General features: G+C 44.1%; 1 protein-coding gene and 1 long non-coding RNA gene across 3 annotated transcripts in view; one reads left to right on the top strand and one right to left on the bottom strand.

Annotated features, from left to right (window-relative positions):
• Positions 1-1,414: 1,414 nt before the first annotated feature.
• LOC131277302 (uncharacterized) lies at positions 1,415-5,591 on the bottom strand. Its single transcript, XR_009184494.1, has 2 exons — positions 5,162-5,591; positions 1,415-4,580 (listed from the first exon to the last, which is right to left on the bottom strand). It is a non-coding gene; the product is annotated as an uncharacterized lncRNA (long non-coding RNA).
• PCDH19 (protocadherin 19) overlaps positions 4,707-25,175 on the top strand; it is a 133,683-nt gene continuing 113,214 nt past the window's right edge. For both annotated transcript variants that reach the window (XM_004465295.4, XM_004465294.4), the window contains exons 1-2: positions 4,707-9,515; positions 13,064-13,391. In XM_004465295.4, coding sequence (XP_004465352.1) covers positions 7,369-9,515; positions 13,064-13,391 — 2,475 coding nt within the window. In that variant the 5' untranslated portion in view covers positions 4,707-7,368. The remainder of the gene's footprint in view (positions 9,516-13,063; positions 13,392-25,175) is intronic.

The following is a 25,175-nucleotide window of genomic DNA, read 5'->3' as shown; positions in this document are numbered from 1 at the left end:
AAATTTGGAGATAAATTTTTTCCAAGTCATCAGGAAGACAGTTCCTCTGGGATACTGTAGAATATCACTCTTAACCTCTTCCTTGGGAAGAGAGGCAGTGGGGGGTAAGGCTGGGCATGATCTGTTCAGAGTGCCTTTGTAGGGAGAGCTTTCTGTTTTCAAAGGTGGTGGTGGTAGGAAAGAATAACAGTTGGCATGAGGTTGCACTTAGGAAAACAGCATTTGGGATCCACTTGGAGAAAATTCACATGATAAGTTTGAGGCAATAATACCATGGGTATAAATGGTGCTGTCAAGTCATTACAGGTAATTACTGCAGGGTAGTACAGAAGGTGTTATGGAGCAGTGTCATTTATTGAAATGTATCTGCTGATTTAGCCTTTGCTAATTAAATGATCCCCATGATGTGTGTTTATTTAGGGATTATGAGTTTGGCAGCAGAAGGGATTTGGTTCTATGGGAAGTACTGTTAAAGGGACAGCATAAGGCATCATTGGGGCTTGGACACAACTTGTTCTGGGATGCTGGTCTTGCAAAAATGGTAAGACATGTAGTGATTAATGGCTTCCTCAGTCTTTTTTCCAACTGTCCCCCATACTTCTTGTGTTTCCTGGAAAAGGCATGGTTTAGGGCCATGGTAAAGAATTTTAGCACTTAAGGAACACTTTATCTACTCTTTGTTTATCCCTAGCTAATCCCTCTCACAGGGTGGGAATAGAGGTATGGCTTGGAAGGAAGAGAGAGGAAGAAGTGCAAGGGACCTCAAAGACTTTTCTTAGCCCCTTTCACTAGTCTTCCTAGTGTTTCAGAGGAATTAGAAACAACCTCCTAGATTGTGGAAACTACACCCTGCCCTGCCCAGCAGGTCCACATCCTTTGTTGCTGTTGCGAATGTCTTTCTTTTTGATGCCTGGGACAGTGGAGGGAGGAGACTAACAAGAAATTGGGCATCAGTTTGAGCAGAAGGCAACAGAATTTCAGGAAATTGTCAGCATCCTAGTCCCTCCTGTAGCAAACTTATAGTACATAAAATTACATGCTACCACTGAATTAATCAACTGAACTTTAAACTTCACAAGGGCAAGGACCATCTTTTAAAAATTCCCAATCCCCAACACAATGCTGGGCACACAGCCAACGCTTGTTGATTTCACAAGGGAAGTGTTTGAGTTTTGTATAATGAGGTCATTCTGGCAAAACATTGAACTGCTCTGCAACTGCACCTTCACATCTGAAAGGTGTTTTTACCTCCCTGGGATATAGTAAAGATTAAAACAATCATGACTTTAATAATGCTACCTTCCAGTTTTGTAACATTTCATCCATTTTCATTCTTTGATTCTCTTTTCATCAGCTACTAAGCTTTGTAACCTAAGTAAGGAGATCAAACATTCAGACAGAAAAAGTTTGATGATGTGGTTATTTTTAAAATTGTATTTTATTTTAAAGATAAATAGATCACAAAAAATATTATGTTAGAAAACATAAGAGGTTCCCATAAACCCCACTCCCCACCCCACACCCCTCCTCCCACATCAACATCCCCCTTCATCAGTAAGGCACATTCATTGCATTTGGTGAATATATCCTGGAGCACTGTCACTCCTCATGGACCATAGTTTACATTGTAGTTCACACTCTCCCCCAGTCCATCCACTAGGTTATGGCAGGATATACAATGCCCTGCATCTGTCCATGCAACATCACTTGGAAAACTCCAAGTCCCGAAAATGCCCCATATCACACCTCTTCCTCCCTCTCCCTGCCCTCAGCAACTCCCGGGGCCACCGTCTCCACATCAATGATACAATTTCTTCCATTGCTAGAGTCACAACAGTCCTAAAGTAGAATACTAGCAAGTCCATGCCAATTTATATTATATTCCTCCATCATGTGGACCCTGGAATGGCAATGTCTACTCCACCTCTAAATCAAGAGTGGGCTTAGATCCCACATGGCTGATGGGTGTGATTCTGCTTGCAGTTGTAGACACTCTAAGTTCCCTGGTGTGGTGGTTGACCATTCTCACTTCCCCATCAGCTGAGCTGGGTAAGTCCAAATGAATGGGAAAGTAGGTGTTGCATCTCTACTGAGGCTCAGGGCCCAGTTGGCACATGGGAAGTCCAGAGATTCAAATTCCCTGAGTATATACCATCCCTAGTACCAACCACAGGTTCAGTAAAAGTGACAGAAGAGGCATGGGTAGAAAGGTCACATCTGAGTCCAACTTCATCACACTCAGGGGCACAAATTCCAAAGTAGGGCCCACTGGCAGACCTTGGTTGTTTTTTAAGAAATGCTTTTCTTTTTAAGAGAATCTTCTCTGACAGCTGGCCAAAATCATTTGGGAAGAAAGGGATTCCCATGAGATGAAAAAAAAAAAAAACAAGTTAGAAGATTATTTACTTCTCTGTAGCAAGTGCAGGTAGAAGAGAGGAAGGAAAGGAGGAAGAGAGACACACAGAGAAAGAAAGATGTGAGAGAGAGAAGTTATTTGATGGCTAGTCTCTCCAGAGCTTAAAGCAAACATTTTTGAAATACATCTCAGAGAGCTCCATCAAATTTGTCAATGCTACAGTCCTTCATATCCTGGTATTTTGGGTCCTATTTTCAATGTTAACGTTCTGGACAAAACCTTTTAACTTTATTAATCTTGGGGCAGCAAGAATCACCCTCACATACTAGATTGATTTGAATGTAAGGATCTTTTCTCCTTCTCTCTCTTCTTCTATTGCTGTACAGCACTAAGCGATGTGGTTGAAATTTTAATGACAAAAAGAATTTCTTTACTAATTTTGATTCTAGTCTCAGTGATATCCAGGGCTAGATAGGGTTTCTCAGCAGCTGTTGCATCAAAAAATACCTAGGATTGTCACTAGATGTCCCTCTTGTGTCTCTAAAGAGGCCGAGGATGTGGAGCTCCCTCTAAGACAGAAGTAAATGGAAGCTAAGAGGAGAGAATTTTCGTTTGATCTTTATTATCTACACACAGATCCTTTTTATTCAGTTAGTTAATAAATTACTGATTATGAAGGTGCTTTCGGCCACTCATTTAGTGAATAGCATTGTTGATTGTTGCATTATAATGATCAAGTGCACCTATTAGGAAAAAAAAAAGATTCTGAGAGAAAACTGCATTAGGAGTATCTATAGATACGGACCGAAGAATGGCATATATATATATATATGTCACTTTGAGCTTGGGGGTGGGGGAGTAATGGGAAAGAAGGAAAACAGAGGCATATGCCCCTGTCTCCCTCAGCACCCAAATTCCATAAAAACAATTCTCATTTTTTTGCTTGGAAAAGAGGGGCACCTGGAGTGAGAGCAGAGAGCAGGAAACCGGGAACCAGTTGCCATCTCATTAGTGCAGAGCGTTTGTCTTTGCAAATGCAGAACATGTCTTGACAATGTAATTGCAATTACAAAGGTAATGACATTGTACATGAATGGAATTCTCCTATTTATCTTTAAAAGACAGCAGAATATAGACATTCTATTAGCCCTCCCCAAGGTAAGAGGTCTGCAGCCTTCTTATCTTGTATGCATTTTTTTAGATGCCACGGCAATGTTAATCATTTCTCGTTACCTGGGGGATTGTTAATGGCTGAGACTACTTCTCAGACTCTTTGCTCCAGCTCAATCAAGCCGTGGAGGCGCCAGTTTACTTTTATTGATCAGCGGGTTCCTGACAACCTTTGCCACAAGGAAGCAGCAGCATCCTTTTTTAACTTAAAGGGGAACAGATCGCCTTAGAGTTTACAGCTAAAAGCTTCTAAGCATAGCATGCAAACATTTTAGCATGCTACTAATTGTTCTGTTTAAATGGCCCAAGCAATATTTTAGAAAGCTGCCAAACGCCATACTCACATCCCATGATCAGATAACAAACCCATTTAAAATGCCTTTTTAGGTCTTTTTAATTAGACCAAGATGCACTTCATTCCTGTTCGCTGACATCAAAGGTAAATAACCGTGATAAATCAAATGGAGCCTTTCCCTTCACCAAGTCCGAGAGGTGCGCCCGCGCTGCCTGCCATGTTGTCAGTCTCCACCACTACTTGCCCATTTCTCCAACGGTGTCCACAGGAAACACTGCGGGCCACAGGGCTCCCTGGAGCCCTAATTATACCGTTCAATTTAATGATACTTACTGAATGCCCAATTTAAATGATACTTATTGCAGATAACTCGACTTTTCCCATGATGTTCTGGGTTGAATTGCATCCTAATGTGAGAGTGAAAACGTCCCCCACGCGGAAAGCTTACCAGGCTCCCCGCGCTCTCCCTTCTTTTTCAGCTGCTCGTTCAACGGATCGCAACCTCACTCCCAATCCTCGCTACCCCCACCCCCCCACCAAGGTAAAAACTGCTTAAGAAGCTCTTCTTGGCAGCAGCAGCGAGGTTGCTGTCTGCAAGAAGATGGCAGTTTTGAGAAAAACCATTACGTGTCCAAAGGCCTTTTTGCCTTTTCTTTCTTCTTCTTTTGTTTTTTTCTCACCCAAGACTTCCAATGTCCGAAGCGACTCACACAGAAGAGAGGTGAATTCAGAGGCCGCTTGTCTCACTTCATCCCCAACCTATGATGAAAACAAACAAACAAAAAACTTGTTCAGCGGGGTGATTTTGATTCATTCCTGGTGACCTTAATTAAGAGACTCGGATTGGGACAGGAGGATTACCTCCTCTGTTCCCAGGGTGCCTTCAGTCCGGAAGGAAGGCCGAGCTAATGAGTCCTGACCCCGCCAGCCTCCAGCTTCCCAGCACTGGCACACGTCGCCGCCGCCACCGCCGCCTGAGCGGAGCTGGCAACCGCCTGAGACTGAGGCCTCGCGGAGAAGCTGGGGCGCCCGGTACACCAGCACCAGCTCCCAGCATTAAGGAGACCCAAGCGGATGGAAAGCTAGCCCAGCAGCTCGCACCCAGGCTCTGGGTTTCCCTGGTATGGCGCGGTGCCTGGTGGCGGCGTTCGCTTCCCTCCCTCTTCTCAAACGTGCAATTTATTTTTAGGGCGCTAAATTCTCCAACAGGGTGGGGTGAGGAACAACGAAATGGATCCATCCTATTTCGCGGCTCAGTCTCTGCGCCACCGATCCCATTTGAATAATAAACAACCCGAACCAGGCAAGGGACCCTGCTTGGGGAAAAGTGCAGCACCTACCCAGGGAGCGGGGAGGGGGCAGTGATGGTCTGGGAGGATGGCTGCCGTGGCTCTCAGCTGGAATGAAGACACACTGGCCATGAGCCGGACTAAAGACCACCTCGGAGGCATTTTTTCCTTTCCTTTCTTCCTTCCAAAACCCAGGGGTGGGGAAGATAGCGAGGGAGAAAGAGTATTATATTCAAGATCTAAAGATATGTGAGTGAGATAAACACACTGGGAGAATAAAATCCTCTTCATGATTTCTGTCATCTCTGCAAACAGGAAAGGCGTGCGGTTCCCGGGAAGTCTTGGTCACAGCGCCAGTAAAGCTTTCTCCCTCGCCGCATCGTGATCTCTTACTTCCTCCTGGCTCGCCAGCCGTTCTGGCTTCCCCTCACTCCAGCCCGGGTTCTGCAGGCCAGGGTTCCTCTCTGCCCCACTGATATGCAAGTTTCCTGCTGGCCCCGCCCCGCCCCCTCCCGCCCAGTTTCCTCCCGCGCCTTGGCCCCGCCCCAAGTTCGGAGCCCGCTGAGCGGCACAGTGATTGGCCAGCGCCTGGCGTAGACAGGCTCAGCAGCTCCAGCTTTCTCTGGCTATCGCCAGACTCCACCGCCAGTAGCAGGAGGAGCAGCAGCAGCAGTAGGAGTAGCGGCTGGGCGGCGGCGGCGGTCGCAGACGGAAGCACACCTCTTGCGCATCATGCCCGGCTTGCCCGGGAAGCATTGGCACCGGCGTCCCTAGACCGACGCGTGCCGGTGGTGCGTTGTACTCCGATGCATTCTGGCTGAGCGGATTGATCCAAGATCCGAAACCTCCCACCCCAAACCCATCGCCACCGGCTTGCTCAAACTCCACACACCATACACTCAATCTCTCTCTTCCTCACGCATTCACAGACAGCCCGAGCCAGAGAAAGACAGACCTCCCGAGCGCGCGAGCAGCGCGGCCAGCGCCTTTTCGGGAGAATGGAATCAGGACGATCACGCAAGTAAACTTTGGCGGCGACATAACCGTCGACCACGGCAGCTTCTGAGGAGGACCCAAGAGGCATGCTACTGAACTAGAAGGTCTTCTTCCCGCGTGGGTGGCAGAGGCGACGGCGACCCTCGGAACGAACCTCAGCCCAGACCGAGGGAGGAAGAGAAGCCCCCAGTACCTACGGCAGCGACCCCGTCTTTCCTGGCTGGTACTGTTGTCGCTTTCTCTTTTTCTCCAGCCTCATCCCCGCCCCCCCGCCCGGGACCTTTAAAAAGACCTGGACTTCCCTTTTCGTGGACAAATTTACATTGCCGGGTTTTCACAAACTTGACGCGGAGGCTCAGGTTGCGTTGGCAACTTTGATTTCCAAGACGCAAAGGCCTGGTGTTCCTCAACTGCCCTGTCAGGTGGACTCCGCGTCCACCTCGGATCCTGGACGGACACGTCCCCAAAGCCTTCTGAATATAAGGGCTGCGCGAGGTGCGCGCTCTCGCCTTGGTAGCCTCTCTCTCTTACCCTTCCTCTGCCGGCCGGAGGAGAGCCATCTGGCTTAGCCTGATCCTTGGGTGCCGGTGGCGCTAGCCAGCAGCTCAGGCTTCCGCCTGCGACCTCACGTCCTCCCCTACAGGCCTCCGAGAGGACAGCGTGCCCCACCCCCGAATCCCGGAGGGTGCGTTCCAGGCGGGTCCTCTCTCCGCAGTAAGCCAGGAGCGCTGGGGGGAGGTCCTTGCGCATGCCAGGTGCACAGACAAAGCTTTTGCCTGCCTCAGTGCCGGTGCGCGGCGGCTGGACTGGCAGTGTCTGAGAGGTTGCGCCCCCACTGCCCTCCCCGGCTTTACCCTAAGTGCGGTCGGGACTCAGCCGCGCGTCTCCCGGGCGGTGGTGACGCCGCGCGATCCGCAGCCCTGCGCCGCTGCTACCAGTCACACCCGGCTAACGTCGAAGAGGGAAAACTGAGTAGCCGGGCTGGAGGGAGGGGGCTCGGGGCCGCGCGGTGCTCCCTTGGCCCCTCGGATTTCCCGGGCCCCCAGCGAACACTCGCCGAGCCTGCCGCAGCCTCAACATTGGAGCCGGAGCGGGTGTCACTCCCGCGCCTCGGGGCCGCCCTGGGCGGGACTCCTCCCGTGGCCTTCCGGGCCCCGGGGCGCGCGCAAGAGGCGGCCCGAGCCGGCGGGAAGCTGGAGCGCCGGCGGCGTCGGCCTCGGAGGGGTGTGGAGAGGCGAGGCCGGGCAGAGCCCCGCGCAGCCATGGAGTCGCTCCTGCTGCCGGTGTTGCTGCTGCTGGCCATACTGTGGACGCAGGCGGCCGCCCTCATTAACCTCAAGTACTCAGTAGAGGAGGAACAGCGCGCCGGGACGGTAATCGCCAACGTGGCCAAGGACGCGCGCGAGGCAGGTTTCGCGCTTGACCCGCGGCAGGCCTCTGCTTTCCGGGTGGTGTCCAACTCGGCTCCGCACCTGGTGGACATCAATCCCAGCTCAGGCCTGCTTGTCACCAAGCAGAAGATCGACCGCGACCTGCTGTGCCGTCAGAGCCCCAAGTGCATCATCTCGCTCGAGGTCATGTCCAGCTCCATGGAGATCTGCGTGATTAAGGTGGAGATCAAGGACTTGAATGACAACGCTCCCAGTTTCCCGGCAGCACAGATCGAGCTGGAGATCTCGGAGGCGGCCAGCCCGGGCACACGTATCCCATTGGACAACGCTTATGACCCAGATTCGGGCATTTTTGGCGTGCAGACGTATGAGCTCACGCCCAACGAACTCTTCGGCCTGGACATTAAGACGCGCGGCGACGGCTCGCGCTTTGCTGAACTCGTTGTGGAGAAGAGCCTGGACCGCGAGACGCAGTCGCATTACAATTTCCGCATGACTGCACTTGACGGCGGCGACCCTCCGCATCTGGGTACCGTGGGCCTCAGCATCAGGGTGACCGACTCCAATGACAACAATCCGGTTTTTGGCGAGTCCACCTATGCCGTAAGCGTGCCTGAGAACTCACCACCCAACACACCTGTCATCCGCCTCAATGCCAGCGACCCAGATGAGGGCACTAACGGCCAAGTGGTCTACTCCTTTTACGGCTATGTCAACGACCGCACGCGTGAGCTCTTCCAGATTGACCCACACAGTGGCCTAGTAACGGTCACCGGTGCCCTAGACTACGAAGAGGGCCACGTGTACGAGTTGGACGTGCAGGCCAAGGACCTGGGGCCCAATTCCATCCCGGCGCACTGCAAGGTCACAGTCAGTGTATTGGACACCAACGACAACCCGCCTGTCATCAACTTGCTGTCGGTCAATAGCGAGCTGGTGGAGGTGAGCGAGAGCGCCCCCCCGGGCTACGTGATCGCACTGGTGCGGGTTTCTGATCGCGACTCCGGTCTCAACGGGCGCGTGCAGTGCCGTTTGCTGGGTAACGTGCCCTTTCGGCTGCAGGAGTATGAGAGCTTCTCCACTATCCTGGTGGATGGACGACTGGACCGCGAGCAGCACGACCAGTACAACCTCACCATCCAGGCGCGCGACGGTGGCGTGCCCATGCTGCAGAGTGCCAAGTCCTTCACTGTGCGCATCACCGACGAGAATGACAACCACCCACACTTCTCCAAGCCCTACTACCAGGTTATTGTGCAGGAGAATAACACGCCAGGCGCCTATCTGCTCTCCGTATCGGCCCGCGACCCCGACCTCGGTCTCAATGGCAGTGTCTCCTATCAGATCGTGCCTTCTCAGGTGCGGGATATGCCAGTCTTCACCTATGTCTCCATTAACCCCAACTCAGGTGATATCTATGCCCTGCGCTCCTTCAACCACGAGCAGACCAAGGCGTTTGAATTCAAGGTGCTCGCCAAGGACGGCGGCCTGCCCTCGCTGCAAAGCAATGCCACAGTGCGGGTCATCATCCTCGACGTGAACGACAATACCCCGGTCATCACGGCCCCGCCCCTGATCAACGGCACCGCCGAGGTCTATATACCCCGCAACTCTGGCATAGGCTATTTGGTGACCGTTGTCAAGGCAGACGACTACGATGAGGGTGAGAATGGCCGAGTCAGCTACGACATGACTGAGGGCGACCGAGGCTTCTTTGAAATAGACCAGGTCAACGGTGAAGTTAGGACCACCCGCACCTTCAGCGAGGGCTCCAAGGCTTCCTATGAGCTTATTGTGGTAGCCCATGACCATGGCAAAACCTCTCTTTCCGCCTCTGCGCTCCTCCTCATCTACCTGTCCCCCGCTCTCGACGCCCAAGAGTCAGTGGGCTCCGTGAACTTGTCACTAATTTTCATCATCGCCCTGGGCTCCATTGCGGGCATTCTCTTTGTCACTATGATCTTCGTGGCTATCAAGTGTAAGCGTGACAACAAAGAGATACGGACCTACAACTGCAGGTATAACCAACTCTTCTTTCTTTCCTTGTTTGTCTTGGATGAATAAGGTGTGTGTATCTGTGTCTCTGAAAATTCCTGTGCTTTTGTTTCTTACTTAAATGCATGCAGCATATATACAGTGCTTATTTTTGGAGGGGGGGAGGAGTTTGTGGCCTTTCAAGTGGATCAATTATTTTGATCTGACAATTTGCTGGAAGACAATAATTCACTGTTCCTATGGATTCTGTAGTATAATGATGATTAGAAGAAAAGCAATTATTTTAAAAAATTGCTCAGCTGTCTCCACAAAGTTACAGCAGAAAAAATGAGGGAGGGAGGGTGAGAGCGAGAGAGGGAGGAGAGAGAAAGGGAGAGGATGGAGGATTTTCAGCAAAACCAGCAAGCACCACAATTTGATTTTGGGAGCTCAGTGTTTTGAGGACAGGCACTGAATGGACAGAGAGTGCTGGCAGCTACCCTATCCTGTTGCAGATAAACTCAGGAGAAAACCTGGAGTGGGAGACCAAGATGGGAAACAGAAAATAGGGGCTAGAAGAGAGATCAGGACTGTGTGGGAAGGCAGGTGATTAGTGTTTTAGAATCCCTTCTTGACTTATTTTATATCCAGTCTCCAAACATCTGGCTATATGAAGTGAAATTCTAACAGTCATCTGTATGTTTTCAAATATCTGGTTGGTTATGTGGTCTCCACACAAATACCTCTGTATTTGCATCCAGATGTTTCAGTAAAAATAACAATCTTAAGAGGTTGATGGTGCTTTTTTCTAATAAGGGGTTCTGCTGTGGCATTATGACCTGATCCTGACCAGTGGATGTCACCATGGGCTCTATAGTATTACAGCTTCTCTTGACGTGTGTGCAGATTGTGTGCATGTAAGTGTATATGTATGTGTGTGCATGAGAGAAAACAGAAATGTGGAAATTGACTACATAATTTTAAAAAAATCCTGATAAGCATATTGGAATGTCTTACTGAAGCCCTTCCTTACAATTGAATAGAGCAAAGAAGTCTAAGTATTTATAGAATCCAATTTAGGATGTACGTGTAATTTTTTTCTAGCAGTGTCTCACCGAAATGATTGAAAATAAAAGTTGTTTATTTAGTTTACTGAAAATGAATGATGCTGCTGTTTCCAACAAAGGTGTATGTGTCTTCAACACACCTACATATCCAGTGTCTTTTGTGCCATCTGTGCTTGCATGTTAATCAGTCAAAATATGTTCCTGTACATCTGATTTGTATTTGACGCCATATGAAATGCACATTTCTCTGAATCAGGCTCCCCAGAATATGTAACAGTCGTGCAATTATTGTTTCCCTTTTACTATTCTCTGTGTTACACAAGTTAGTAGACAAATGCTAACCACACATGAATATCAATCAGGTACCATGAAAGAGCAGCTGCAATGCCTCATAAATGCTTTAATCCTGTTACTAGTGAAATGGCTGTGACTTTTCCTTCCTTGAGCACCAAGTCATTTCTGATGGGAGAAAAGGAAATTTATATTGCTCTTACTTTTGAAACCTGTGACAGCCAGTGATGATTTTTATAGGAGAAAAATGTGGGGCCTATAAAATTTTATTTATATGGAGATAATGATAGAGGGCTCTTGTTAAGCCATTTCTTGAGCATAAAGTAAATGCATAAGACCCTTTCCTTGATGAAAAAGAAATCAGCTTGAAATAAATGTATTTAAGACTTTTCCACCTCTTGGTGATGTACGACTGGAAGTGAAAGCGTTTCCTAGAGCTTGCCAGGGAGATCACTGAACAGGGAGGAGAGCATTTGAATTGAAAAAAAAAAATTTCAGTGCCTTCCAGCTTCACCTGAATGCTTATTTTGTAAAGAGCTCTGTTCCCTGTGAGGGTCTGGGATTAATGAAGTACAGTTTAATTATATAATGAGTCAATACAGATTGGGCTGTACAGTGAATCCCTCAACGGAATAATTGGATGGGGCATTGCCAAACTTACCCATCATGGGTAACCAAAATGATTAGAACTTTCCAATGATTCATAAACAGATTAGAAAAGAAAGCAACCCAAACCCTTGAGTTTTTGGGATTTTATTTGCTCCCAAGCCCTGGTGCATCAGCTTGTCATCACTGCAAGTGATGGGCCTGGGCACAGAAGGAAAGTGTGAGGGGAGCTCAACTACTCAGCTCTAGACAGATCCCATGGACAGAGCAAGAATTAGCTTCTGTAGATATTCAACCTCCAAGTCTGCTTGGACTTTTTAGAAACCTAAAATTCAGGGGTTTGTCTTTCCCTGTGATTAGCAGAGGTTTCTTGTTCTCGGCCTCTGCAGCGCTTCTTCCCCAAATGCATTCATTTCTGAGACTTGTTAGATGATTTGCAATAGCTGCTTGAATTGGGCTCCCGTTTTATATTCAGACAATTAGCTTTGTCACGTAGGAATACAGGCACAGTTTTTCTCTTGTAAAGATCAACTTGTATTATTTATTAACCCTACTGTTTTGCTGATTATTGCCCAGAAATTGAATTTCCAGATAATAAGCTGAATCATTATGAGCAAAGTAATAGATGACTTTGAGATTCTGGTTACATTTTAATGTGTTTCTTTTGACAAATCTTTTAATGCTTGGTGTCTTTCGTGCACGTTGCTGGGTCTGTGTTAATTAAATTGAGCTCTTTATGTTCCAGTTGCAGCACAGCTGCTTGTAGGTACACCTGAATCGAGAAGGATGCTGAAAACACTAACCTTTAATTCCTTTGCAGTAATTGTTTAACCATCACTTGTCTCCTTGGCTGTTTTATAAAAAGACAAAACAGCCAGTGTCTGAATTGCATCTTGGTTTCTCCCATTAGCGAGGAGCAAGACAAAAATGCAGAGGAGAAAGTGAGCCTAAGGGGAAAGAGGTAAAAAAAAAAAAGCATTTCCCCTCATTCAAATGGGTTTGGCTATCAGATTTCTCTAGAAGAAGAGGGAGTGGGATGGGGAGGAGAAGGGGGCAGGGCTAGAGCAGGGAGGAGGGGGTCAAGAAGAGGAGCTGAGATACCAGAGGACTGGGTCTGATATACCCAGTCTAAAATTGATCAGGGTAATCAGAGAGGAAGCTAGTTGAGGGTGTTTGTCACATGATGAGTACATGAAAGAACTGGCAATGGGGTTATTCATTTCTTTCCCATATCTCTTCTATTAAATTGAGAGTTGCTTCTTATTTCACCCATGAGTTCCTTTGGATGCTAAGGAATCTCCAGAATTGAACATTTTCATGCTTTCTTTCCCAAAGGCTTGACTTTCCCTATCCCTTCCTTTCCTAACTGGTCACTCACAATGAGAAATTCCGAATCAGAGGAATAGAAACTTTTTTGAGAGGATAGGAGGTTACTATGTTTAATATAGAAATGTGGCCCTTAGCTTGGTTTTGTATGTAAAAAGCACAGGGAGAAACTCAATGTAATGCACCAGAATAAGGAGCTGGAGCGGAGATGGGGTGCATCCCTCTGGTGTGCTTAATGTTTATTAATCAGTGCATGGTTTGGGAGAGATTTAGTGATTCATGCTGCCATTTCTATCATGTAGAATTGCTGAGTACTCCTATGGGCATCAAAAGAAATCAAGCAAGAAGAAAAAAATCAGTAAGAATGACATCCGTCTGGTACCCCGGGATGTGGAGGAGACAGACAAGATGAATGTTGTCAGTTGCTCCTCTCTGACCTCATCCCTCAACTATTTCGACTACCACCAGCAGACGCTGCCCCTTGGCTGCCGTAGATCTGAGAGCACTTTCCTGAATGTGGAGAACCAGAATACCCGCAATACCAGTGCCAATCATATCTACCATCATGCTTTCAACAGCCAGGGCCCCCAGCAGCCAGATCTGATCATCAATGGCGTGCCTCTGCCGGAGGTGAGTGCAACTAAGTGGCTCTGTGAGGTCCCGTACCACAACTCTTCCCTGAGCTTCTCACTGAACACTATAGGCCTCCATGCTGGCACAGCCTTTTGCAGGGTTGGGAGAACTTCTCTAAGTCCATTTCTATGGTCAGGATTTTTCACCAGTGCATCTTAGGGGCAAGGGTAACCCATAATATTAGGGAACTTTGTGTAGTGGTGAGTATTGGGAGTGGGTGCCCAAGGGGTCCAAGCCCTTGAAAGATCTGTGTGATATCCTGGCATAATAGAAATTTGTCTCACCTGTTGCAAATATGGCATACTTGCCAGACAGTAGTACCAGAATACCAGTTAAAGTGGCTTAGAAAGAGTTGAAAATGAAAATGGATGAAACCCTCTTAAGTCTCTGGGGTCAGTTTCCCAGAGGGAGATTGACTGAGCCTTCTAAAGCCCCCTTTTGCTCATTCTTTGGTCATAACATTGCTATTCTCCAGCATCTTGCCCAGAATATAGATGAGCTGCTTTAAAGGGAGACAGTAAAAAAAACCACTTTGCCATTTCTTAGCAGTTCTAGTGGTAGTATTTGACAGATGAGGAAGTTGAAACTGTCAGTAATAATGAAAATTTCAGGAATTAGCTATATATATTTAAGTAATATCTGTTTTGCTTTTTCAGGAATGAATGTTTTCAAATGGGAATATCATTTTTAAAAATATGGGGCCAGATGTTTGCTGGCTATTGAAATATTTCAGTGTGATAGTGTGGATGATGGGGAGTGGTGGCTGGGGAAGACTATAAATAAGGGTCTTAAGTTGATTTCATTTTTCCATGAATTGCTTAAGTCCCTTTTTGGTTGGAAATTTTATGCACTGGGAAGTGTACATTGTCTTCTGGCTGCTAATGAAAGGAATACTACACATGTAGAGAGCATGTCTACATTTTTCAAAGCATCTTTACATTCACTGTGGCATTTGATTCTCACAGTCAGTTATATTGGTAGATTGCTCTTTAATAGATGATGAAATTGAGATCCAGAGATACTGAGTGACTTGTTCAGAGTTACAGAACATGTCAGCAAGAGAGAGAGAACTATCTTCCAATGCTCTACACTCCCTGGACAATGCCATTTCAGTGGTACCCTCCTGCCTCAGGAACGATTCAACTTAACATGCCCAGGTCATGATGCTTATGAAGTGGCCTCAGTTTCATAGGGTAGAGGGATGTTTAGGACCACTTACATCAATTGTTCTTCCTAGTCCCTGAAAAATAATTCCCACTAGAATTTATGGGACCGAACAGCATTGCTTTTAATGAGAATCTGATATTTACTGTTGTAATGGCCTGCACACCTAAGTGTGTCTCTCTGTACACTTATCTTATAAGCAAAGAAGAAGTTATGCTGGTTATATATAGATAAGACCTACAAAGTGGTATGTCTGGACTATTTAAATTGGTTGTTTAAAGAATGGAGGTGAGAGGTGCAAAGGTTGTGGGTTCAGTTGATGACACTGCTGATGATTATGGATATGGACAAATGGATTGAATACAAGGGATTGATGATCATTTATGTTAGAGAAATGAAAGCCCCAGTATCTATGAAGGCAGGAGACATACAACTATGTCTGCATAGTTTTCCTAAGATCTGCTGTCCTTTCTGAAATTCTCCCTAGGACAGAATGAAGGAAAGTATTGATTCTGATTTTGTCCCCAACTCACCAAGTCAGATGCTGTCCTCATTAAAAAATATAACACAAATCATGGAAAGAGTGTAGCTCTGTGGTTGAGCACCTGCTTCACATGTATGAGGTCCCAAATTCAGTCCTTGGTACCTAATAAAAAAATCACACATATCTAGTGCTTAAAGCATGATGAGCTTAAGTGTGTATTTTCAAGGTCCAGTCCTGGAGGGCTAAACTGACAAACCCATTTAGAAAGGAGAGAAGCCCACTCACAGCAGAGGATGGACCAAGTTCTCTAAGGTGTGCCTGCTACAAAGTCCTGCATGGGTAAAATGATAGTGCTTCTCCTTTCCTTCCACACCTGACGGCCTGAATGTAAACTGAGTGGGTACAGTGAAATCTAGAGAAGAATAAGATTGATTGCTTGATTGATTAAACTAATATTAGTTCAGTGTCTATCCTTTGTAAGGCACTGTTCTTAGCTCCGGTGCTAGAGTGATGGAAAAGACAGTCTCTGATCTCAAAGAGGGAATGTTCCAGCGGGAGAGATAAGCAATTAAAGAGGTAATTTACAATATGGAGTGTTAAATGCTATTATAGACTACAATAGGGAATTTTCTGTTCCTTGTAGAGTATTATCCTGATATATTTCCTACCTTTCCTTTACATTTTCTCATTAATTAATTCAAGAAAAAAACATGTATCAAACAATTATAACACAGTGGTAAGTGCTATGATGTGATAAATATATGAATCTCTGGAAATTTCTCTATAAAAGCTTGTTGTGACACATTTTTATTTATATTATTTCATTAAGTCACTCATTTATTCATTCATTAATTCAATCCACTAGCATTTACTGCACACTTAGGATGTGCCAGACACTGCGCTACTTCCTAGGGATATAAAAATAAAACACTTGATCCTTGACCCCAGAGAGTTTACAGAGGGACCACAAGTAAACAAGGTAATTTTAGTTCAGATTAACATCTCTTTCCTGAACATATGTCTCACATTTTTATACTCTGGATTGGGACTAGAGGTTCTTCTCCTGGCCTGCTTTGTGACAAATCCACTCCCTTGTTATGGAGTGAGTTACAGGTCTTTGCTCATGGTGGCATTATAGAGGAGTCCCAACTGTGGTGCTTGCTGTGTGCTGCTTCTACCCCAACACACTTTGAAATTTATCCCTATGTCATTAGATCAGATCAGTAAACTCTGAAACCCACTATGTGGTCATCTCTATGGCAGATACTATGGGAATACCACATAAATGTAAGATGTAGCTTTTGCACTTAGAAAGTTCACAGTGTAGTTGGAGAGCTAAGATAACGCACATGATTTCAAAGGAGAGTAATGCAAGATAGTCTCTAATCAATCGTATATTACTTTGAAAGGCTCCTTTGTACTCCTTTTTTTAACCCTTCCACGGCAATCCTGCCCTCATTTTATGTAGATTTACTGTTTAGCTCTCAAGGTTTGTTGCTGAAGTTAGGGTACCTTTTGCATTAGCATGCAAATCTAGTACATTTGAACATTGTTGGCTCTAGAAATTAAAGGGAATGTGATTTTAACTACTTTTGTGTAGGGAGGGGAAAGGGAAAGGAACTTTAGTCCAGGGAATTGAAACTCAGCCTTTAGTATTGCGAAGATAATCCAATAGCATAAAATTGTATTTACTTGTTCCCTGATATGGGGAAGGAAGTCAGTGATGTGGATTTTATGGTTTCATACACAAATCTGAGGAGGCAGAGTGGAGGACATCTTTGCTGCTTACAGAAGATTTTTGTAGAATTACTAATGTCAGGTATCTTTTAAATATTTTAAAGTGAAGGTTGAGATGTGCATACCTTAGCACCTGCTTTATTTAGTCCATAAGAATGAGTGTGTGTGTGGGGGGGGGGGATGGGAGACTGAGCGAGAGAAAAAAGTGAAGAGAGAGGAAAGGAGGCTGAAAACGAAAGAATGGAGAAGAGAGAAAAGAGAGTAGGCTTGTCAGCTTACTAAGATTTTTATAAAACTATTACGAATTATTTTGAGAGGTTCCTTAGTATGATAAATGATTTTTTTTCTCCAATATTATTGAATGGAGGCATGCCTACTGAGTGCCTGTTGGTGCTGGAAAGTGTAATTCCTTTGTACATCAACATTCTTACATTGCCCTTTTTGTCTCCTAGACCCTTGGTAATTGTTGGGGGGAAAATGCACATCATTCCTTCTACTGGTAGTGGAGACTTGAGTGGGACCTCTTCCTGCCTAAAGGAGATGAAATACACTAAACACCCATTCTCTTTGGTGAAGCATTTTTAGTTTAGTTTCTGATGTTGAATGTTTCTGAGCTGACAACTGTAAGAGAGTGATAGAAGGAAAGAGCTTCCAGAATTCAAGTCATAGATGCATGGGGATTTATATTTTGGTTTCAAACTCAATCTTGAGTTCTCTCTATTTTCTATCTTTAAACCACAAACTGTAGTATCCTTTATATGAGACATCCTAAGGGGTGTGTGTGAGTGCTATGCTATGACCCCTCATGCACAGTTTCATAAGTAGTAGTATAGTAACTGTGAGAGAATTTGCAGAGCAAGGATGTGTGTGACAGACCAAATGAAATGTTTCCAATTATCCTGCAGAAAGTCTGAATGTATGGTCATCTTAGTGCAAATCATAAAATAAAACATTGTTAGGCAGTGATTTGCATGGACTAAGAAAGTAGAAAAATAGATGATAGCATCCAGAAACCTATCAGATAGATTTAAAAATCACCAGAAAATTAATAGATGTAGCAATACTGGTTTGGATAACAAGGTAATAGCAAATCATCAGCCCCAATTATAAAAAATCAAATCAATCAAGCATTTTGTTAGTGTTTTTAAAGTTTAGTTTGCTTATTTTTACAATGGGAGCTTGGAATCATGACTTTTATCAAGGATCAAATGTAACTATCAGTCTGCAGAAAGAAGCACTAGAAAACAGCAGTCCACATCTTCTCAAGCATGCTCACTCTAGTTTTCTTTAAAAATCACAGGTATCTACTTCCATCAGCAGACATTCTGGGGCCACCTATTGCTTATATTATATCTTATTGGCCTGTCTCATATCTAGTGGAGGCAGTACGTTTCCCAGCAGGGTTCTGCTTGCAAGATGTGTTCCAGAATAAACTGTTCCTCTGTCGTCTCCATGCAACTGCCACAGAACTGAGTTGGTTTACATTAGTATTTGCTAATTTATTATTATCATTCCTTATTGGCAATTAACTGGTTACCTTAGAGATCACTTCTCTCCCCATACACCTTCACTAAAGTTGAGCTCAGCCAGAGTGCTTGCTAATGATCTTGAGATTTCTTTTCCCTGAGGGGCTGGAGGCAGGACATTTTCCATAGAGGCTTTGGAATTCCTTTTATTAGAAGACCACTTATTTTGGGACTTGGTGGCTGTATCTGGTTTTTCTCTGATTGTCAGTCAGACTTTAAGGGTGGGAAAAGCTTGTATACCTCTACCTCCCTAACCTTGGCCCAGTCTATTCTGTGGTTTTGGTATGTTGTGCCCAGAGGCTGAAGCTAGGTGTTTGGGGGGGGGGGGGGGGCGGTTGCTTGTTAGGAATTAGAGGACGAAATGAGGATGAAGTCAACTCCTGACAAATCTCGAATCTTTCAGTTATGGTGCTGCAGTGAAACTGAGATGATTGCTTGGAGTTTCAGATGTTGACCTCTCTGCAGGTGTATCTCAGCTTCCAAGGCTTAGGGGAGGCCAAGTTTGGCTGGAAGAGTGTCTCAGATGTGGGTAAATGAAGCCATTTGTACAAGAGTAAGAGGCAGGAGCCTAGCTCTGGAGGGGCCATTTTCTCCCACTTAGAGGAGACTTAATTTCTTGATGTGAAACTGGCTGGCCTTTAATATGAGCCTCATTTACTTTGAACAATTGAGAGGTTTGAAATGAAAGTCCCAGAGGATCAGTTGTTTGTAGAGGGAAATGCTCTTCAAGTTACATTTCCTTTTGGGCTGTTGTGTAGTTACAAGTGGTTTTCTGTGGGGGCTGCATGGTGAAGGAGACCTATTTCCAGTGGATGAACCTAGGTTGCTAGTGCCTCCCCACATCCTTCTGAGAAATGGTGAGGAAAACACTGTAGCTGCTTGGAGAATATCTCGTTTGCTATCATTCAGCGTTTTGTTTAAAATTACTGCCCAGGACCACATAGCTCCATAGTATACTGGAAGAAGTGTGAGAAAGGACCAGTACTTCTACTCTACAGTCATGAAAATGGAGTTGTAGAAGAGGTAAATGACTTGCCCAAGCACACAACATTAGGGGCCAAAGAAGAATCCACATCTCTTGACACAGTTCTTCTGCTGCAGCTTCAAACTACTTCCTGTTATGTAACATAAAACCTGTTGAGTCTACAGGAGGACCTGAGGGTACACCTTTGAATGGTGCTTGAGTTCCTGAAAAGCTGTGCAAGAGACTGTTTTGTAAATTAGACCCTGTGTTAACCACAGTGGTGGCATTCCGCGTTTAAAGAAAACCTGTTGTGGATTCTTATATAAAGGAAATAGTCCTTGTGCAATAAGAATAAGCAACTCCTGACCTATTTCCTTTTCAAGTATGGAGTTTTCATATATCTTGATGCTTAAAATAAGATTCTTCACATTGTCAAGATTTACAAAACCTTTGAAAGGTGGGTTAAGTCATTATTCCCTTGATCAATAGCTGGCCCTTGGATTCCCACAGTTTAGTCTTCCTGGTTGAATTTCACTTAATTAAAATTGTAATCCTGTAATATTTCAAATATTCAGAGTCCAGAAAAGATGTATCACCCAGATTTAACAAATGTTAACATTTTATATTTGCTTCAGATAAAAAAACAAACAAACAAAATGTTATAGCTACCCGCTTTCTGTCCTATTCCTCACCCTCCACTCTTTATATGTCTCTGGGTGAAAGAACAACAGCCTACCAAGAATTGTCTTTGCCTCTTCATCTCCTGAAAGAGTTTGCTCCCAGTTTCTGTCCCAGGTCCTGAAAGCTCCCCAAGTCAATAAGGGTTTCCTGGATTGGGTAGTACCCTAGACTTACTTTTGGACATGAAAGGAATCTCTTGGTCTTTCCTTTACATTCAGTCTTTCAGGAGGAAGAAAATGACTTTTTAGAAAGAAAAAAAATGACAGTGGAAATGAGACAGATTTTTTTGTCTTTATTTTTTTAATGTACCATTAAAAAAATATGAGGTCCCCATATATCTCCCACCCCCCTCACCCCACTCCTCCCCCCATAACAACCTCCTCGATCATCATGAGACATTCATTGCACTCAGTGAATACATCTCTGAGCACCGCTGCACCTCATGGCCAATGGTCCACATCATAGCCCACACTCTCCCACAGTCCACCCAGTGGGTCATGGGAGGGCATACAATGTCCAGTAACTGTCCCTGTAGCACCACCCCGGACAACTCCAACCCCCGAAATGAGACAGATTGACAGACAAACAGTTATTAAGGGCAGCTATCTTGAGAATTTTGAGCAGACTGGGATTGAAGCAGGCAAGAAATTCGGTGTCAAGACTGCATTCACCCTGAGCTCAGTGTTCATGGACTAGCACTAGGGCTTCTTACTGTCAAATGCTTAACCATTGCCTTGATGTGCATAGCCTTCTGATGCTCCATTAAGTTTTCGAGTGCCAGGGTGGCCAGTTTTCAGCTTTTCCCACTGGGCTCCATCTGGCCGCTGTTCTATGGCAAGCTGCTCTCCCTCACTGCCATGAGCACTGGCTTTGGTAGTCTCTGCTTTCTGAATTATATTCACTCCTAAATCTGATTTTCAGAGCATGAAGGGCACCTCCTCTCATAATGTTTAGTTTTCTCTTCTGAAAAAAATGGATTCCTTATGTAAGCTGGCTGGAAGAAAAGTTCAGTCCAAAGGCTAGACCCCTTTTTAGAGGAATGTGCATGTGTATATGAATGTGCATTGAGAGAGAGCGAGAGTGAGACTGAGAGCAAAACAGAGAAAGCGCAAAAGAGAGAGAGAGAACATTATGATGTGCTTCTCTCACCCACTTATTCTGCTTCTGTTTTGAGTTTACAGATTGGGCTGACCATAAACAAATCTGAGTTTCGGTCTTCTGAGCCCCCTCCTTTTAATTTCTTCTGGATGCTTCCCTGAGGAAATGCTTGTAAATTTAGACATTAGGGTAGGATCCCACCAAATGTGAGGCCAGGGAACCCCACTTTGATATATTCCAAGGACTAATCTCCCCAGGAACTAATTTTAATTGAGAGCTCTGAGTAGGACGCAGGCAAATAACCTTTGTTGTGCATACAACCCAGTTTAAAAATACTTTATAGTAAATTTCAATTCTTTGGAAGTTAGTTTCTGAAGCTTGATTTATTTTTGTGTTTTTTTGACATAGCTCTGTTTCTAGCCCTCTTCTTTAATATACTTGGCTTGGAAAATCTGGTTTGTTTTGCCTATGTATACAAGGTTGTTTGCCATAATACTGTACATTTTATAAGTGGGATGCATAAGGATATATAGGGAAACTGTATCAGACAGCACTCAGAGGGATTGGGTTAAATGTGAAGCAACATTTTTAGAGTTAAAAATTTCTGAACCATAATCTAGCATTCATATTTGAAATCTGACATGTTTGAGGATGGCAGGGCTCTGGAATTTCAGGGATGAGCAGAGTCATCTGACTGTAGGTAATGATGAGCAACGTGTTGCTCCTCTGTGCTGCCAGCATGGTTTAAACTCGGTGAGGACATGGGCACAATATGCTCAGAAAACTGCCTTTGACTGTGATCTTGCTGTACTGATCATTTAATTAGCACATTTCCATTTTCTGAAGTATAAACTTTCAAGTGATGGAGTATACTAATGGCAACTTTTGTTCTTAAGAGCTTGGGGGAGAGAATGTGATGGCATTAATATTAAATAATGGCTTTTTCACAGTAGAATTTTGCCTGATTTTTAAAGTGCAAAACAATTTATAATAGTTATGGCTCTAGAAACAAATCACAAATGCTATATATGAAACACCAATTTTCTTTGTGACTTGTGAGCTTGCTAATGGGATGTGTGTCCTTATACCTCTAAGTCACTCTTTCTAATTTTGCCTCTACTGGTAATTCTCTAGAAATGGGAAAAAAGTGTGCTTTGTTGCAGTGAGAAATACAATAAGAAAATGCCTGAAATGGAAAGAAAGCTAAACTGCTTTTGTATAATCTGTATGTATACATTGTGTAGTGGCCTTTGTACAATCTATGTCTATACATTGTTTAGTGGCCTGATATAACATAGCCTTATACAAGACTGGTAAGTCTTGTGCCATACCATAAATGCCATGGCACTGGGTATTGTTGAAATGACATCCAGGGAATTGGTCTTCATACTTGTGATTATCTGGTGCCCTCAGGAAGAGATCATGGAAGGTGGAGAAAATCCATATCTGCAAAGGTTTGTAGCTCTGCATGGTTGTCCTCTTTGGGGGCATGGGATTGAAAAGTTTGAGTGATGCTTGCAAAACTTTGTTCCTCTCACTCTTTGAGCCTAGCAAGTCACCATCAGGGAAGTTATCTCTAATGTGTAAGTCAAAGTCACTTTATTAGCAAAGATGACGATCTAGAACTCTGCAGTTTTGTGATGGGGGACTTACTCAGTAAAACAGATGAAACAATAAAAAAATAGGAATTTTTAAAAAATTAGTGAAAACTGTTATTACTAAGAAATCTAGAATTCAAAACATGAAGAATTCTAAAAAATCCAAAAAATTCCAAACAGCACCAAATCTGGAAAATGTATGAGAAGGTTGGATCAGGGGGTCTGCAAATTCTCTTCTAGCTCTGAGAATAATTCTGTGAATTTTTGCAGCATTGGTTTGAAGGGCTTCATGTAGCTGACTGTATTACAATTTGAATCCCTGTGATGACAATGGCTTCTCTGTAGGTGGTTTTGAGTGCAATGGCAGGTGACATGATATGAGTTACAGCCCTTAATCTTTTTAATGAGAGCAACATGTGGTGGGTAAGCTGAGTTATTTGTATGTCAAAACTCAGTAGCCTCTTGACATAGATGTGGAATGGACACAACCAAGCCAAGGTCCACAGGAAGGAAGAATACAGTAAGGATCAGAGTGGACTTAATGATATCCTATTCATGAACTATTGTCCTTAATAATCGAGAAAATATGGCATTGATGTGGAAAAAGTGGCCATGGTGGCTGCTGGGTGTGGGGAATGGGAGGAAGAGAAGAGATGTGGAGGCATTCTCGGGACTTGGAGTTGTCCTGGGTGGTGCTCCAGGGACAATTGCCGGATGTTGTATGTCCTCCCATCGCCCACTGGATGGAATGTGGGAAAGTGTGGGCTATAGTGTGGAACATGGGACATGGGGTGCAGCGATGCCCAGAGATGTACTCACCAGACACATTGGATGTGACATGATGATGGGGGAGAGTATTACTGTGGGGGGAGTGGTGGGGTGGGGGCGGTGGGGGTGAATGGGGACCTCATATTTTTTTAATGTAATATCTTTTAAAAAAATGAATAAATTGAGTAGAATTTGGAAAAAAAATAAAACAAAATGGAAACATGTTAAAAAAAAAGAAAAAAAAAGAAAAAAACCCCCACCTCAGTAGCCTCCCCATTCAAATATATCTCCCTGTCTGATGTGAACTTTGTAGTTACAGAACTGGGGCAGAGGGGTTTGGTTGGGAAAGGCAGTGTTCCAGTTAGTTTGTACTTGTTCTAAGGATGAGTAGAAGGTGCACTTCTCTTGCCTGGCAAAGACCTTTCAGGAGAACATACATTCACTTAAATATAAATTTTGTTGATTATCACGCTCTCTAAAAATTCACTGAGATATCCTTTTTAAGTTAGGTATTCTTGAGAACTGTTCTGTGGATCATGATAAATTACCTAACCTTTTATTCTGTTGAAGGCCAACGTTATGGAAATTAGCAGGTTTTTCTTCCATTCTAAGGTCAGTCTAACCAAATTATACAACTTCTAATGCAATTGCTTGAAGCATCTACTTTGAAAATTTTCTCATTTAATACCTTGCAACAGAGATGAATATTTTAGCTACTATTCATGTTTAACAATGTATTTCACTGATTATCATTTTCTTGGCATTTATTGGCATGAGAAGCACTTTACCATGGCCTTGCTCATTTTGTTCTTAGCTATAGGTTAACAACAAAATTCTAGAATTCAATAAAATTTATTTCTTGTTGTTATTTTTAATTTCAGACCACAATAGGCTAACTGAGCCCTACTGAATCAATATTTATGGGGCACTTATGGTTTTCCTGGAGAGCCAAAAATGAGGTAGATTTCCTTCCTTTTAAACTAGATTTGATTACAGAATTATTAAAACCAATGCATCTTGGAGGCTGGTGGATTGTATTTAGCAAGATTCGGAACACTGCCTGTTACAAGTTAGTCTGTTTCTTTGAGGGAGTCAAATACTACATCAGGAGAACAGGAAGTCAAGAGAGAACCCTTCAGAAGCTCTGTTCTACTTTAAGTGCCCAAAGAATAATTATCAGTAGCTCCTTTAGGATAAGGTTGATTCTATGCAGTTCCTTTTCTACAGTGTCAGGCAGGCATTTAAAAAATATCTTTTGTTACTGATGAGCTAGTTCTACAGTGGGTATAGTTCCCTGCTCTTAAAGAGTGCTCATTTATTCTAGGTAAAGATGGCCCTCCATGATGATTTGCATCCAGACTTCAGTGAATGGACTGTTTAATAGTTGGGTTCAGTTTTCAAAAAATTATTTTGACTTGAAAATTTCCACTCATTCATCCAGCCTCTAAATATTTATAGATCACCCTTTACTGACCAGGCCTGTGCCCAGCTCTGGGGCATGTCAGGAAAGTGTACACAGTACCTACTCTCATAGCTTGTATTGTCACTGAGGAGACAAGATGTGAACACATTTTCTTTAAATCATTAGGGAAAGCAAGGTTTATTTACTAAATGGAAAACTTGTTAACAATTGGGAAAGCATGATTTTATTCCTAAAATATATGAAAAAGTAAATTTCACATGGCATAAAATGCTGAAGGTGAAAAATCAAATATAAAATTATTAGCAGAAAACATTAATAAATATTCATTTAACCTTGAA

The sequence above is a fragment of the Dasypus novemcinctus genome, chromosome X, assembly GCF_030445035.2.
Source record: "Dasypus novemcinctus isolate mDasNov1 chromosome X, mDasNov1.1.hap2, whole genome shotgun sequence".
Taxonomy (NCBI): Eukaryota; Metazoa; Chordata; class Mammalia; order Cingulata; family Dasypodidae; genus Dasypus; species Dasypus novemcinctus.
Note: the sequence above shows the minus strand (reverse complement) of the source record. Positions and strands in the feature narration are given on the sequence as shown.